Consider the following 15,158-nt stretch of genomic DNA (forward strand, 5'->3'; position numbering starts at 1 on the left):
CCTGGAATTCTTTTTTAAACCCCGGTTCACATATATGTGGCCGTGCGGGCTGCGTTTTGCGTGGACACGAGAGCCCATTCATTTGAATGGACTTCCGTGCTCCGTGATACACAGAGAGGAAGTCCCTGCACTTCTTCCGAAGACGCAGTCCACATGGGAATCTCGGTTCCCAGTACGGTTGTGTTTTCCAGTGAGGGCGGCGTGCCATTAATTTCTCCATGCAGGTGGTGCGGCTGCACGGATTTTCATGTGAATCCGCAGCGGCACCACCCACACAGATGTAAACCTAGCCTAAAGGGGTGTCCCCATTATGACACATAGTAACACCTTCTAATTTCAAGGGGCACCTACAACCACATCACATGTCAATGCCCTTATCATAACACACACAGCACCTCTTCCGTAACAAAATTCAGAATTATTGCTATGAGTTGCATACTTGAGATTTTATATGGTGTGTCTCACAGTGAGATTAGAGTCCAGTATGAAATGTCCTCTACATAGCCCCTATTGCAGTGGTGGAGAACCTTTGGCCACAGTGGGCACGCGAGCCAAGTCACCCCAGCATCGCCCCAACAGCCGAGCATTGCCCCCTTGTGCTTGTGGTCAGTGGAACTTTGCCCCCTTGTGCTGGTGGTCAGTGGAACTTTGCCCCCTTGTGCTTGTGGTCATTGGAACTTTTCCCCCTTGTGCTGGTGATCAGTGGAACTTTTCTCCCTTGTGCTGGTGGTCAGTGGAACTTTGCCCCCTTCTGTGTGCTGGTGGTGAGTGGAGCTTTGCCCCCTTGTGTGTGTTGGTGGTCAATGGAATTTAGCCCCCTTGTGCTGGTGGTCAGTGGAACTTTGCCCCCTTGTGCTGATGGTCAGTGGAACTTTGCCCCCTTGTGCTGGTGATCAATGGAACTTTGCCCCCTTGTGCTGGTGGTCAGTAGAACCTTGCCTCCTCGTGTGTGCTGGTGGTCAGTGAAGCTTTGCCCCCTTGTGTGTGTTGGTGGTCAGTGGAATTTAGCCCCCTTGTGCTGGTGGTCAGTGGACCTTTGCCCCCTTGTGTTGGTGGTCAGTGGACCTTTGCCCCCTTGTGCTGGTGGTCAGTGGAACTTTTCCCCCTTGTGCTGGTGGTCAGTGGAACTTTGCCCCCTTGTGCTGGTGGTCAGTGGAAATTTGCCCCTTTGTGCTGGTGGTCAATGGAACTTTGCTCCCTTGTGCTGGTGGTCAGTGGAACTTTGCCCCTTTGTGCTGGTGGTCAATGGAACTTTGCTCCCTTGTGCTGGTGGTCAGTGAAACTTTGCCCCTTTGTGCTGGTGGCCATTGGAACTTTGCCCCCTTGTGCTGGTGATCACTGGAACTTTTCCCTCTTGTGCTTGTGGTCAGTGGATCTTTGCCCCCTTGTGTGTGTTGGTGGTCAGTGGAATTTAGCCCCCTTGTGCTGGTGGTCATTGGAACTTTGCCCCCTTGTACTGGTGGTCAGTGGACCTTTGCCCCCTTGTGCTGGTGGTCAGTGGAGCTTTGCCCCCTTGTGCTTGTGGTCAGTGGAACTTTGCCCCCTTTGTGTTGGTGGTCATTGGAACTTTGCCCCCTTGTGCTGGTGATCAGTGTAACTTTGCTCCCATGTGCTGGGGTCAGTGTAACTTTGCCCCCTTATGCTGGTGATCAGTTGAACTTTGCCCCCTTGTGCTGGTGATCAGTGGAACGTTGCCCCCTTCTGTGTGCTGGTGTTCAGTGGAGCTTTGTCCCCTTGTGTGTGTTGGTGGTCAGTGTAATTTAGTCCCCTTGTGCTGGTGATCATTGGAACTTTGCCCCCTTGTGCTGGTGGTCAGTGGACCTTTGCCCCCTTGTGCTGGTGGTCAGTGGAGCTTTGCCCCCCTTGTGCTTGTGGTCAGTGGATCTTTGCCCCCTTGTGTGTGTTGGTGGTCAGTGGAATTTAGCCCCCTTGTGCTGGTGATCATTGGAACTTTGCCCCCTTGTGCTGGTGGTCAGTGGACCTCTGCCCCCTTGTGCTGGTGGTCAGTGGACCTCTGCCCCCTTGTGCTGGTGGTCAGTGGACCTTTGCCCCCTTGTGCTGGTGGTCAGTGGAGCTTTGCCCCCCTTGTGCTTGTGGTCAGTGGAACTTTGCCCCCTTTGTGTTGGTGGTCATTGGAACTTTGACCCCTTGTGCTGGTGATCAGTTGAACTTTGCTCCCATGTGCTGGGGTCAGTGTAACTTTGCCCCCTTGTGCTGGTGATCAGTTGAACTTTGCCCTCTTGTGCTGGTGGTCATTGGAACCTTACCCCCTTGAGCTGGTGATCAGTGGAACTTTGCCCCCTTGTGCTGGTGATCAGTGGAACTTTGTCCACTTGTGCTTGTGGTTAGTGGAACTTATCCCCCTTGTGCTGGTGGTCAGTGGAACGTTGCCCCCTTCTGTGTGCTGGTGGTCAGTGGAACTTTTCCCACTTGTGCTTGTGGTTAGTGGAACAAAAGATATTAATGTATGGGTTGTTTTATCTAAACTAAAATTCAGTGTTCAGGTTTAATTGCAGTGTTGGCACTTTGTGATAAATAAGTGGGTTCTGGGTTGCAGATTGGGCACTCGGTCTCTAAAAGGTTCGCCATCATTGACCTATTGTGTCAGCCAGGGGCGTATCTAGGCGTTTGCCTAAGGCAGCAATTTTTAGGGGGTGGCACCGCACCCCCCCCCACACCCCCAGAAGAAGGGACCTGGTGAGCAGCGGTGGACAGAGCCATGCAGGGCTGTCATCTAAGGGATACCACCGGTACTCTTGTAGGTGGCCCGGACAGCAGGAGGATCATTGTAGTGAGGGAGAGCAGTTGCAGAAGGATGAACTGTGCATCTCTCCCTCCAGCAACTGAAAGCCAGTTTGAGGTTTTTCCCCCTCTCCCTCCCGTCGGCTTTCTGCTGCTGGTGGAAGAGACAGACCTGGCTGGATGGAGGGGGTGCCCTGGTGTTCCTGAGTGTCCGCTGTTCGCTGAGCTTCTTCCTGTGCCTGCACTCAGAGCGGGGACCAGGGTAATGCCTGGAGCAGGGAGAGGAGAAGTGGCGGAGATGAAAGAGCCTGGAGGAGGTGAGCTGTGATGTGTTCTCTGGGCTTTCCCTCCTGTCATCCATCCAGCACATGATACACTGATAGATCATATGGGATTGCACACACACAGTATGATTACCACCCCCTGCCCACATTTCCTGCTGCCCGGAGATCAGCAGCCCTTGGAGGAGGTGGTAATCATACTGTGTGTGTGTGTGTGTGTGTGTGTGTGTGTGTGTATACAGTCCCATACAATCTGAGAGAGGAAAGAGAGAGTGGGAAGAGGGAGAGGGAAGAGAGAGGGTGGGAAGAGGGAGAGGGAAGAGAGAGAGAGAGGGGGGGGGGAGAGAGGGAAGAGAGAGAGGGGGGAGAGAGAGAGGAAATAGAGAGGAAAGAGAGAGGGGGGAAGAGAGAGAGGGAAGAGAGAGAGGGGGGGAGAGAGAGGAAATAGAGAGGAAAGAGAGAGGGGGGGAAGAGAGAGAGAGAGGGAAGAGAGAGAGGGGGGGAGAGAGAGGAGAGAGAGGGGAGAGAGGGGGGAGAGAGAAAAGAGAGAGAGAGGGAAGAGAGAAAGAGAAGAGAGTGGGAAGAGAGAGAAAGAGAGAGATAAAGAAAGAAAGAGAATAAAGAGAGGAAAGAGAGAGAGGGAAGAGAGGGAAGAGCGAGAGAGGAAAGAGAGAGAGAAAGAGGAAAGAGAGAGGGGAGAGAGAGAGAAAGAGGGAGACTCGTTGAACTCTTTCTCTCAATGGGGGGGGTGCAAAATTTCTGTGTTGCCTAGGGGAACACAAAACCTAAATGCACCACTGGTGTCAGCTGTCACTCATCTGTCTGTCGTACATGTGTATCTGCAGGAACTACTTCCACCTCCCGTACTTTGACCGGAAGCCTTGCATCTATATTAAGAGCTGGTGGCAGGACCAGAGGAGGAGACTCTACAATGCCAACATCATGGACAAGATCGCAGACAAGCTGGTTAGTAATGGCAAGGTTAATTTGGCCATTTCTGAAGTCATCTCACCCTAGAGGGAGGGCTTCCTCTTTACATTATGGAAAACCACTCTTAGAGTCCTTCGTTAAAGCCCAAATCTGGGAAATCTGCACTGCACCTGTGCCCACACTGCAAAAGTTAAATGCTTGTTTAGTCTAGGAGCTGCAAAAAGCACTTTAACTTACCTGATCCTCCACTCCCTGGCAAACGGTGCTCCCCCATGCTCTGGTAGTGGACTGTCCCTTGGCATGGTCAAGTCCAATGCAGTGCTTTGGACCCTGTAACAGTCATGTTGATGTCAGACATCATCTTAGACAGCTGGAGCATAGGAGAGAACATTCTGCAGGGATCAGTCTACTTGTGCAGAGGAGCAGACGACCTGGTAAGTAAATCTACTTTTCTATTGCCCCTAAACCGAAAAGAGTAGTTAACCCTTGCAAAGAGAGAAGAGCCCCACTGCAAAGGAGGATTTTAAAGCTTCCTGGAGTTCAGCTTTGATGTCTTCTATCATGATGACCCCTTACCTGGGGTGAAGTTAAAGCTGAATGAGACAACAGCAACCCGTGCAGTTAAATGCTTGTTTAGTCTAGAGGTGAAGGGAGAAGTTGTATTACGTACTCTAACCCTTGCTCCAGCAGGCTACTTCTCTTTCCTCAAGCTATGGGCAGTAGGCAGTTCCTGGGCATTATTATGTACAGTGCAGGGCTATGAACCCTGCATTGTACACAGGGAGGTGAGCATGTAACAGCAGCCCTAAACTCCTTAAAAAGGAGGCTTATGGGAGACCAGTTGCATGGATGGAGGGAGTAATACACCTTCTCCCTGCACCCCTGGACTGAATGAGAATTTAACTCTTGCAGTACGAGGGGGGGGGGGACGTCATGGGTAGATTTTTTCCCATTTAGCTTTAATATTCACATTGAGGAATGCAGCTGTTGTAGCCTCAGAAGTGCTGATATCGGCACTGTAAGAACTGCTAATTACAAGTACAGCCATGTCTGAAGGCAGCTCTCAAGAGGGACTTAATTGTACAGCAGCACAGGAGACCTTGTAGCAGGACTGAGCTGTATTAGGTAATTGTCAGAAGAGCCCAGGAGAGAAAAGGGATTATAATTACACTATTCAGACAGTGGAAACAGTCTCTGAAATACATGTGTAGCGCTACTCGTACCTGGGGCGGACTGACAACTCATGGGGCCCCCGGGCAATAGGGGATCATGGGGCCCCTGTGTCCTTGCCCAAACTCAAAAAAGCCTATGAAAAAGGTACCAGGGGCATCTCATGGGGCCCCCTGCTAACCCCGGGCCCTCGGCAATGCCCGAGTTTCCAAATGGTCAGTCCGCCCCTGACTCGTACTGATCTTCACCTGACCAACAGCCATAGCTCCCAACTGATAACAGAAAAAGAGAGGAAGGCGCCTCTAAGTGCAGTATTGACAATTTATTTAGTAAACAATGGAAAATTTGCACTTACAAGATAAACGGTTAAAAAGACTCATCGTGTGGTGATTAGATCCAGGTGGGACATCTAGCCGTCCAGCAGCAAACTCTGTCTATAGGATCAGGAAGTAGAGTCCAGGATGTGCCTGTGCATCAAAAATGATGCTTGGAGAGCAGAGTCAGATGTGGCAGGTGTCAGCAACACATCCAATATCATCCACTGATTGGAGTCAAGGTTGGCTCACTCCTGGCTCCAATTAGCTCTGGGAGAAGTCATTAAGCTAGGGCCTCACATACTTTTTCCTCCCTGCACTGTGAATGTTTACATGTTATGTGCAATTAAACCATGGCAACATCTAATGTTTGTGTAGTATTATGTTCAGCAGACTGTGTTCTTCTATTGTTGTGACTTAGATGATGTTCAGAGCACATTTTATGCCCAATTCATGCAAAACTCCACGTAATCCCAAGGGGTTCACATACTTTTTCTTGCAACTGTAGGTGTCCCTCGTTCCTATCTCAAAACGTTGGGAGGTATGCAATAGCTACATGGTGAATATCCTAAGCCCACTTACTTGGCAGTAATGTCCCAGGCATATTTATCCCTTTTTTCTCAGAATGCAAGAATAATGGGCTCCAAGCACATTGAATTAACATTTGAACAGGCTAAGTATAGCAGTGCCTGGAGAATAGGAAGGATGGTGTAGGGAGCACATCATATTTGAATCCTTCTGGATTCTTCTCTCATGGGGCTATGCTGGCTGGACATTTAATTTAGACTGTGGCTCCTTCATAATTGAGGTTCAAGGGGTGTCTCAGTCTTCATGTTTGAAGACAGGACAACATGGAAGGTTCCTATGTATACTTTCCAATTACTGCTTGCTTCCTCTAGGACAGGCCCAAACAGGACATTACTTTCAGCCAACATCTTCTGGGTTTCATACCTACATCAATCCAGTCCCTAGATCCTAGATCCAAAGGCCTGGGAGCAAAACAGTTCTCACAAGGGCGTCCTCAAAGAAGGGCATTCTTAAAAAAGACTAGCAGTCTACACAACTTTTCTGATCTTATTTAGTCATGACTGGCAATTGAATTATGCTATGGTAATAGAATTTATAAAGAGCCTCTCTGGTGTGCATTGAGTTTGGGATTGGGGTATGTGAATTTTATCTACTTTGCTTGTGCCACGTGATTTATCTAATGTGTATTTTATCAGTAAAGTGAAATGATCATCGTGTTTATAACACCGAATTTAACCTCCTTGGTCTGCTCCTGCAGGAGGAAGGGCTGAATGATGTCCATGAGATGATAAAGACAGAAAAGCCATATCCAGAGAGAAGACTTCGGGGGGTGCTGGAGGAGCTGAGCAGTGCCTGCTTGTAAGTACACTATACATCCAGGGAATATCCGATTGCCTCTCGGGGGATCAGGAAGGACATTTTTCCCAGCAGGAGCAAATTGGATCGTGTTTTGATGGGTTTTTTTGCCTTCCTCTGGATCAACTGTGGGTATAGGATTATAACTTTTATTTTTAATGGTTGAACTGCATGGACTTTTGTCTTTTTTCAGCCAGACTAACTATGTAACATCAATTTATACACCTTTGGAATAATACCTGGAATCAAGGCCACTGATGAGGCAGTACAGTCAGCCTTTCTGTACCGCCCCCGGGGTTCCATCAGTTCAAAAGGGGAAACCATGGACCTACCGAGCAAGAGGGAAGCTGTACTGTCTTACTTCTGACACTTGTGACTCTTTTGGATCCCCCTCCAGCTCTAGCAGCTTCTATTCCTCTTCCCCCCTCTGACTGCACTGCAGGGGTATCAGTTCTATGATCTGCACTCTTTTACACTTGCTGTCAGGCCCCCTGTGTGTCCCCCTCCCCCACAGCACGTCCCTCCTCCTTTTCCTCTCCACTCCCTTTTCTCCTCTGCCGGCTTCCCTCCTCTCCCGCCTGCTGCTGTGGGCGCACAGAGCAATTATTTCAGGATAGAGCGTGGGAGGAGGCCAGTAAATATTTCATATTTATCGACCCCTTCCTTTCCTGAATGAACACAGCAAGCAATCGAAATCGATTGCTCCTGTGTCCATTCATTACTGAAGCATTGTAAACTGTGTTTACTATGCTTCAGTTTGTGAATGAATAGGAAGCCACAGAACGCTTCCCATTCATTCACTATTCTGTGCAGCTGAGGCTAAAGAGGAAAGGACTGATGGATCTATGTCCTTGCATTCCCTGTCTCAAATGTGAGACATTAGGGATCTGTTTAGACCCCTGTTATTTTACCAAATCCCCCCCCCCCCCAACAGGGCAGTTAAAAAAAATGTATAAAAATAAATTAAAAATACAATTCTAAAAAATTTGAACATTTTAAATTTAAAAAAATAATTAAAATAAATTAAGGACTCGTCAAATGTGCTTTGCTCTGAAGAGCGGTCAGCATTTGGATCACTCTTCAGAGAGCATTTGACAGGAGGCAAGGTGGCAAAATGCCTGCTTTAACCCTGCACTAGCACATGTGGTTGCGGGGCCCTTGCAGAACAGCGCTGTGGTTGGATTAGAGCATCTACTGCCCCCTTTTGGATACAGTATGATAGGAGTGTCTGTTGCCCACTGCAATGCGGTAGGATTGTAGCATCTACTGCCCCCTATTGGATACAGTATGATAGGAGTGTCTGTTGCCCACTGCAATGCGGTAGGATTGTAGCATCTACTGCCCCCTTTTGGATACAGTATGATAGGAGTGTCTGTTGCCCACTGCAATGCGGTAGGATTGTAGCATCTACTGCCCCCTTTTGGATACAGTATGATAGGAGTGTCTGTTGCCCCCTGCATTGCGGTAGGATTGAAGCATCTACTGCTCCCTTTTGGATACAGTATGATAGGAGTGTCTGTTGCCCACTGCAATGTGGTAGGATTGGAGCATCTACTGCCCCCTTTTGGATAAAGTATGATAGGAGTGTCTGTTGCCCCCTGCAATGCTAAAGGATTGGAGCATCTACTGCCCCCTTTTGGATACAGTATGATTGGAGTGTCTGTTGCCCCCTGCAATGTGGTAAGATTGGAGCATCTACTGCCCCCTATTGGATACAGTATGATAGGAGTGTCTGTTGCCCCCTGCAATGTGCTATGATTGTAGCATTTACTGCCCCCTTTTGAATACAGTATGATAGGAGTGTCTGTTGCCCCCTGCAATGCGGTAGGATTGTAGCATCTACTGCCCCCTTTTGAATACAGTATGATAGGAGTGTCTGTTGCCCCCTGTAATGCGGTAGGATTGTAGCATCTACTGCTCCCTTTTGGATACAGTATGATAGGAGTGTCTGTTGCCCCCTGGAATGTGGTAGGATTGGAGCATCTACTGCCCCTTTTGGATAAAGTATGATAGGAGTGTCTGTTGCCCCCTGCAATGCTAAAGGATTGGAGCATCTACTGCCCCCTTTTGGATACAGTATGATTGGAGTGTCTGTTGCCCCCTGCAATGTGGTAAGATTGGAGCATCTACTGCCCCCTATTGGATACAGTATGATAGGAGTGTCTGTTGCCCCCTGCAATGTGCTATGATTGTAGCATTTACTGCCCCCTTTTGAATACAGTATGATAGGAGTGTCTGTTGCCCCCTGCAATGCGGTAGGATTGTAGCATTTACTGCCCCCTATTGGATATAGTATGATAGGAGTGTCTGTTGCCCTCTGCAATGCGGTAGGATTGGAGCATCTACTGCTCCCTTTTGGATATAGTATGATAGGAGTGTCTGTTGCCCCCTGCAATGCGGTAGGATTGTAGCATTTGCTGCCCCTTTTGGATATAGTATGATAGGAGTGTCTGTTGCCCCCTGCAATGCGGTAGGATTGGAGCATCTACTGCCCCCTTTTGGATATAGTATGATAGGAGTGTCTGTTGCCCCCTGCAATGCGGTAGGATTGGAGCATCTACTGCCCCTTTTTGGATACAGTATGATAGGAGTGTCTGTTGCCCCCAGCAATGCGGTAGGATTGGAGCATCTACTGCCCCCTATTGGATATAGTATGATAGGAGTGTCTGTTGCCCCCTGCAATGCGGTAGGATTGGAGCATCTACTGCCCCCTTTTGGATATAGTATGATAGGAGTGTCTGTTGCCCCCTGCAATGCGGTAGGATTGGAGCATCTACTGCCCCTTTTTGGATACAGTATGATAGGAGTGTCTGTTGCCCCCTGCAATGCGGTAGGATTGGAGCATCTACTGCCCCCTATTGGATATAGTATGATAGGAGTGTCTGTTGCCCCCTGCAATGCAGTAGGATTGGAGCATCTACTGCCCCTTTTTGGATACAGTATGATAGGAGTGTCTGTTGCCCCCTGCAATGCGCTATGATTGTAGCATCTACTGCCCCCTATTGGATATAGTATGATAGGAGTGTCTGTTGCCCCCTGCAATGCGGTTGGATTGGAGCATCTGCTGCCCCCTTTTGGATACAGTATGATAGGAGTGTCTGTTGCCCCCTGCAATGCGGTAGGATTGTAGCATCTACTGCCCCCTCCAGTGCATACTGCCCCTGATATATTATGACTGGTTTGTTATATTGCCCCTGCTGAATCCATTATTGCTTTGATAGTATGTAAAGTTTTTACTGCCGTCTGCTGGGTGATGTTAAGAAAATATGCTTGTGCTAGAGTCCACACGACCTGATAAATACAAGCAAGAGAAACAATTTGATCATTGTTGGTAGGAACAAGGTATACGAGCTGTAAGGACTGCGTTCCATTGGCGGCAGGCAATGTTATCACGCACAATTCCATACACTTTGGGGTGGATTTACTAAAGGCAAATAGACTTCAGTTGCTCCAGAGCTTAGTAAATGAGGCAATGCTTCACTTTGCAAAGAATCCCCATAACATGCAAGGAAAGATTTTTTTTTGTTTTTTAAAAAAAGCTTTTTTGCTTGCATATGATTGGATGATGGAAGTCAGCAGAACTGCCCCTCATTTGCTAAGCTCTGGAGCAACAGCACTTTGCAAATTGCACAATCATTTTGCCTTTGTTAAATCAACCCCTTTGATTAGTGGCTGCAGCCTATGTGTACACTGTGACATTTTGGACCTTGTTTATAAGCGTCAGCTATTTGCTCCATTGTTTGCTTCATTTTGCCGCTACATTTTTCTAGCTAATTAAGGACGGCTGAATCAGCAGATTTGTGGATTGGAACTGTATATATACTATATTGCCCAAAGTATTGGGACAGCCCTCCAAATCATTGGATTCAGGTGTTCCTCCAATCACCTCCATGGCCACAAGTGTATAAAATCAAGCACCTAGGCATGCAGACTGCTTCTACAAACATTTGTGAAAGAATGGGTCACTCTCAGGAGCTCACTGACTCCAGGCGTGGTCCCGTGATAGGTTGTCACCTGTGCAATAAGTCCATCGGTGACATTTCCTGGCTATTAAATATTCCATATCAACTGTTAGTGGTGTTATAACAAAGTGGAAGCAACTGGGAACAACAGCAACTCAGCCACCAAGTGGTAGGCCACGTAAAATGACAGAGCGGGGTCAGCGCATGCTGAAGCACACAGTGCGCAGAAGTTGCCAACTGTCTGCAGAGTCAATAGCTAAAGACCTCCAAACTTCATGTGGCCTTCAGATTAGCACAACAACAGTGTGTAGAGAGTTTCATGGAATGGGTTTCCATGGCCAAGCAGCTGCATCCAAGCCTTACATCACCAAGTGCAATACAAAGCGTCAGATGCAGTGGTGTAAAGCACGCTGCCACTGGACTACAGAGCAGTGGAGACGTGTTCTCTGGAGTGGCAAATCACGCTTCTCTGTTTGGCAATCCAATGGACGTGTCTAGGTTTGGCAGTTGCCTGGAGAATGGTGCTTGCCTGACTGCATTATGCCAAGTGTAAAGTTTGGTGAAGGGGGCATTATGGTGTGGGGTTGTTTTTCAGGAATTAGGTTTGGCCCCTTAGTTCCAGTGAAGGGAACTCTTAAGACATCAGCATACCAATACATTTTGGACAATTTCATGCTCCCAACTTTGTGGGAACAGTTTGGGGATGGCCCCTTCTTGTTCCAACATGACTGCACATGAGTGCACAAAGCAAGGTCCATAAAGACATGGATGAGCCAGTTTGGGGTGGAGGAACTTGACTGGCCTGCGCAGAGTCCTGACCTCAACCCGATAGAACACCTTTGGGATGAATTAGAGTGGAGACTGCAAGCCAGGCCTTCTTGTCCAACATCAGTGCCTGATCTCACAAATGTGCTTCTGGAAGAATGGTCAAACCTTCCCATAGACACCCTCCTAAACCTTGTGGACAGCCTTCCCAGAAGAGTTGAAGCTGTTATAGCTGCAAATTGTGGGCCAACTCAATACTGGACCCTACGGACTAAGACCGGGATGCCATTAAAGTTCATGTGTGTGTATAGGCGCCCCAATACTTTAGGCAGTATAGTGTATTTGCCTGCAGATTTGCCTGATCTGTTGAGAATTCTACCGTTTGGAATCAAGGCATAGTAACAGATTTCCCTAGCTTTCCAAGAAAGGGCAATTGGGAGTATGTCATCAGCACCTCCGGCTCAGCAAATTTTCTAGAAGGGGCAATTACAGATAGCACCCCCTGTTTCTGTGCCAATTAGGGTTGCCAGTTTTGGTGTTAAAAAATAAAAAAAGATCAGTTTACAGACTTTTAAAAAAATAAACTGACTCAAAAACAGTTTCAATTTAAGGGTGAATTTTAATTGTTGTGCACAAGCCTGTCGGTCCAAAGTTCCTACGTAGCCAATGTCCAAAAGAAAAGGAGTACCACAAAGGACAAATCAATGAAGTGGTTTTCCATGCCCATGAGTCTTCAGGAGGGGGAGGGGTTTTTCTCAGCTAAGCACATCCTCATGCCTGCATGCCTTAGCTGAGGGCAGATGGATTCCAGGAAGTAAATGCTATGAATTATTTGCCCTTACTTAAGATGGCCATGGCCAGAAGTGCTAGGGGGAATTTATAGTGATTTCTCAGCAAATTAAAGCATGGAGACAGGGATGGATGGGGGAGTTTGCTTTGAATATTAAAAAAGAATTAAATAACACATTTTTGGTTTATGGATCTGAGTTGCAGTGTAGTTCTGCTTTATAGGCTAAGTTCACCTTTTTATTTTTATTTTTTTAATTCCATCTTCCCTGTATACCAATATACCATTAATGTACCTCTGTTGCCAAAAATATTTTTTTTTTTCTCTATTCTAGGTCAGGCTTTACCTCAGCCTCTGCTTTCTTCTATAAAAAAAAAACTCCTCCATGACTTCCTGGTATACATCCTATAAGACAGGAAAACTGTTATCCCTGGTTCACACCAGATCGACTTTGAAATGGTGTGGCTGCAGTTGAAATCGCATGATTTCAAAGTTGGATTACCGTGCAACTTCATAGGCAGATGTCTATGCAAGTTGCACCCCAAATCGGGAAAAGTTCTGCAAGAACTACTTTTTCTAATCGGTGTGACTCCGACATAGTCGAAGTTCAGAAGAAGTTGGAGTCGCATCGATTAGAACAGTTCCATTGCCGATCATTGCATGAGATTCGTCATGGAATTTGAATGGTCAAATTCAAACGACAATTTGCATCAGTGTGAACCAGGGCTTAGTGGTGTGAGAACGTACTTCAGCAGCTGACCTTATTAAAACACACCCTGCACCTGCCCTCCCCCTCCAGGAGATTGCTCCCTCCCACCTCTGTAGTTACATGCTTCTCCAAAACAGGAAATGTCAGTGAGCACTGTTCTCACTGAATACATAGCCAGTGTCTTCTGATCATGTCTCTGCATCTCAATCATTTTGTACCTTACCTTCTTCTTACATAGATCATTCATTTGGCAGGGTGTGCAGGAGCTGAGTGATCACATAACAGCCTATGTGAAGCAGAGCTGAAATTTTGCAAACAGGAGTAGTGTGTTCTTGGAAGCCTGTAAAGCTCGCCATACACTATACAATCTGATTGTACGATCTCTTTTAGATCTACCACCAGTTCTGCAGTGCAAGAGCCTGTCTGATTGCATACAGAGGGACTTGATAGATAGGTGTGTTCTCATATTATTGTTCTCATATTATATAGTTTTGGTAAATCTAAAGCAGTGGTTCTCAACCTGTGGGTCGTGACCCTTTGGGGGTCAAACAACCCTTCCAGAGGGGTCGCCTAAGACCATGGGGGGGCGGGGGGGAACACATATTTCTGATGTGTAAAGAGCAGCTACTGTGAAGAAAGCAGCTACTGTGAAGAAAGCAGCTACTGTGAAGAACGCAGCTACTGTGTAGAAAGCAGCTACTGTGTAGAAAGCAGCTACTGTGAAGAAAGCAGCTACTGTGTTGAAAGCAGCTGCTGTGTTAAAAACAACTACTGTGTATAAAGCAGCTACTGTGTAGAAAGCAGCAGTATTGGAGGTAAACGACACTTGATGAATTATAATTACTGGGTAAATAATTTTATGATTGGGGGGGGTCACCACAACATGAGGAACTGTATTAAAGGAAGGTTGAGAACCACTTATCTAAAGGATCAGATTGTATAGTGTATGGCCACCTTAGCAAGACTTTAACTTTACATTGTAAGGACCTTAAAAGTATCTCAGATTTCGGGTGCTCTTCCCTCATACCAGAAGGCACTACGTTCCTCTTCAGGCTTGAGCTATGGATTGTACCAGAAGAGGAAGATTACTAAATGCTACTTGTGCCACCATACCTTTACCCAGCTTGGGCAAACTACAGGTTAACTATAGTTGTTAAAGCATTTGTGTGATTTTTATTTTTTAACTAGAACTATGGCCTCACATTTAAATAATAAATGCATCTGCACTTATAGTTCTTTCTTAGTCCCCCTGCAAACCCCCAGAAATACCTGTTGATTCTGCCATTGCCTAATGCAGCTTCCTGCGATGGGGTGGCAATGATACTGCACTGCTCCTGAATTCAGAGCAGAGTTGCCACTCTCATGCATTCTGTGCCTGCTTGCACTACAGTGGGGTGTAAAAATATTGCAGGGGGCGTGGCTGTCAGCATTATCACTGCTGCCTGTAGCTTGTCAATCAACACCTAGCTCCGCCCACTAACTTCTGGATTGACAGCATTGCCTTTGTGGGTGAAACCCTCCCACTGTGGACTGCAGTGTCTGGGAGGGGGAGTATGTGAGACACAAATTAAGAAGGATTTGGCTCAGGCAGGGAAAGTAAAGAAAGTTTTTTGTGCATCACATGGATTTGGTACTTTTTTTCATATTGTCATGCAGGAACATTCAGTTGTTCTTTAACTTTCTTTGCAGTCGCTTTGTCACATTGGCCAACAAGGATCAGAATCAGAATGGACGGACTAAACTGGACCGCGAGCGATTAAAATCCTGTATGCGAGAGCTAGTAAGTTCTGACATATATCGTTCATTTCAAATTTAAATTGGTTGTAAACCTCTGACGTGAAATAACAAAGCCTATCCCTAGCAGGGTTTCTCAACCAGGGTTCCATGGCATCCTAGGGTTCCTCTAGAGGTTGCTAGGGGTTCTTTGAGCAATGAACAATTTCTGCCTCTCAGATAAATTCCCACTGACACCATTGATCTTTTCAGCTATCTGTAAAGAGGTGATATTTCCCAATGACCACAAGTGTAAGAAACATTATTCCCACCGACCATCACACTAATTTATCATGAGTTGTAGATATAGTCATTTTTAGCAGGGGTTCCCTTTTTTTAGCA

General features: G+C 47.0%; 1 protein-coding gene across 18 annotated transcripts in view; it reads left to right on the plus strand.

Moving 5' to 3' along the window:
- Positions 1–15,158, plus strand: part of OTOF (otoferlin) — a 547,586-nt gene that overhangs the window by 430,621 nt on the left and 101,807 nt on the right. For all 18 annotated transcript variants that reach the window (XM_089686080.1, XM_089686077.1, XM_089686076.1 and 15 more), the window contains 3 exons: positions 3,869–3,989; positions 6,723–6,823; positions 14,733–14,823. In XM_089686080.1, coding sequence (XP_089542206.1) covers positions 3,869–3,989; positions 6,723–6,823; positions 14,733–14,823 — 313 coding nt within the window. The remainder of the gene's footprint in view (positions 1–3,868; positions 3,990–6,722; positions 6,824–14,732; positions 14,824–15,158) is intronic.

Source organism: Staurois parvus, unplaced genomic scaffold, assembly GCF_062004578.1.
Source record: "Staurois parvus isolate SC_StPar_1 unplaced genomic scaffold, SC_StPar_1.0 ptg000390l, whole genome shotgun sequence".
Lineage (NCBI taxonomy): Eukaryota > Metazoa > Chordata > Amphibia > Anura > Ranidae > Staurois > Staurois parvus.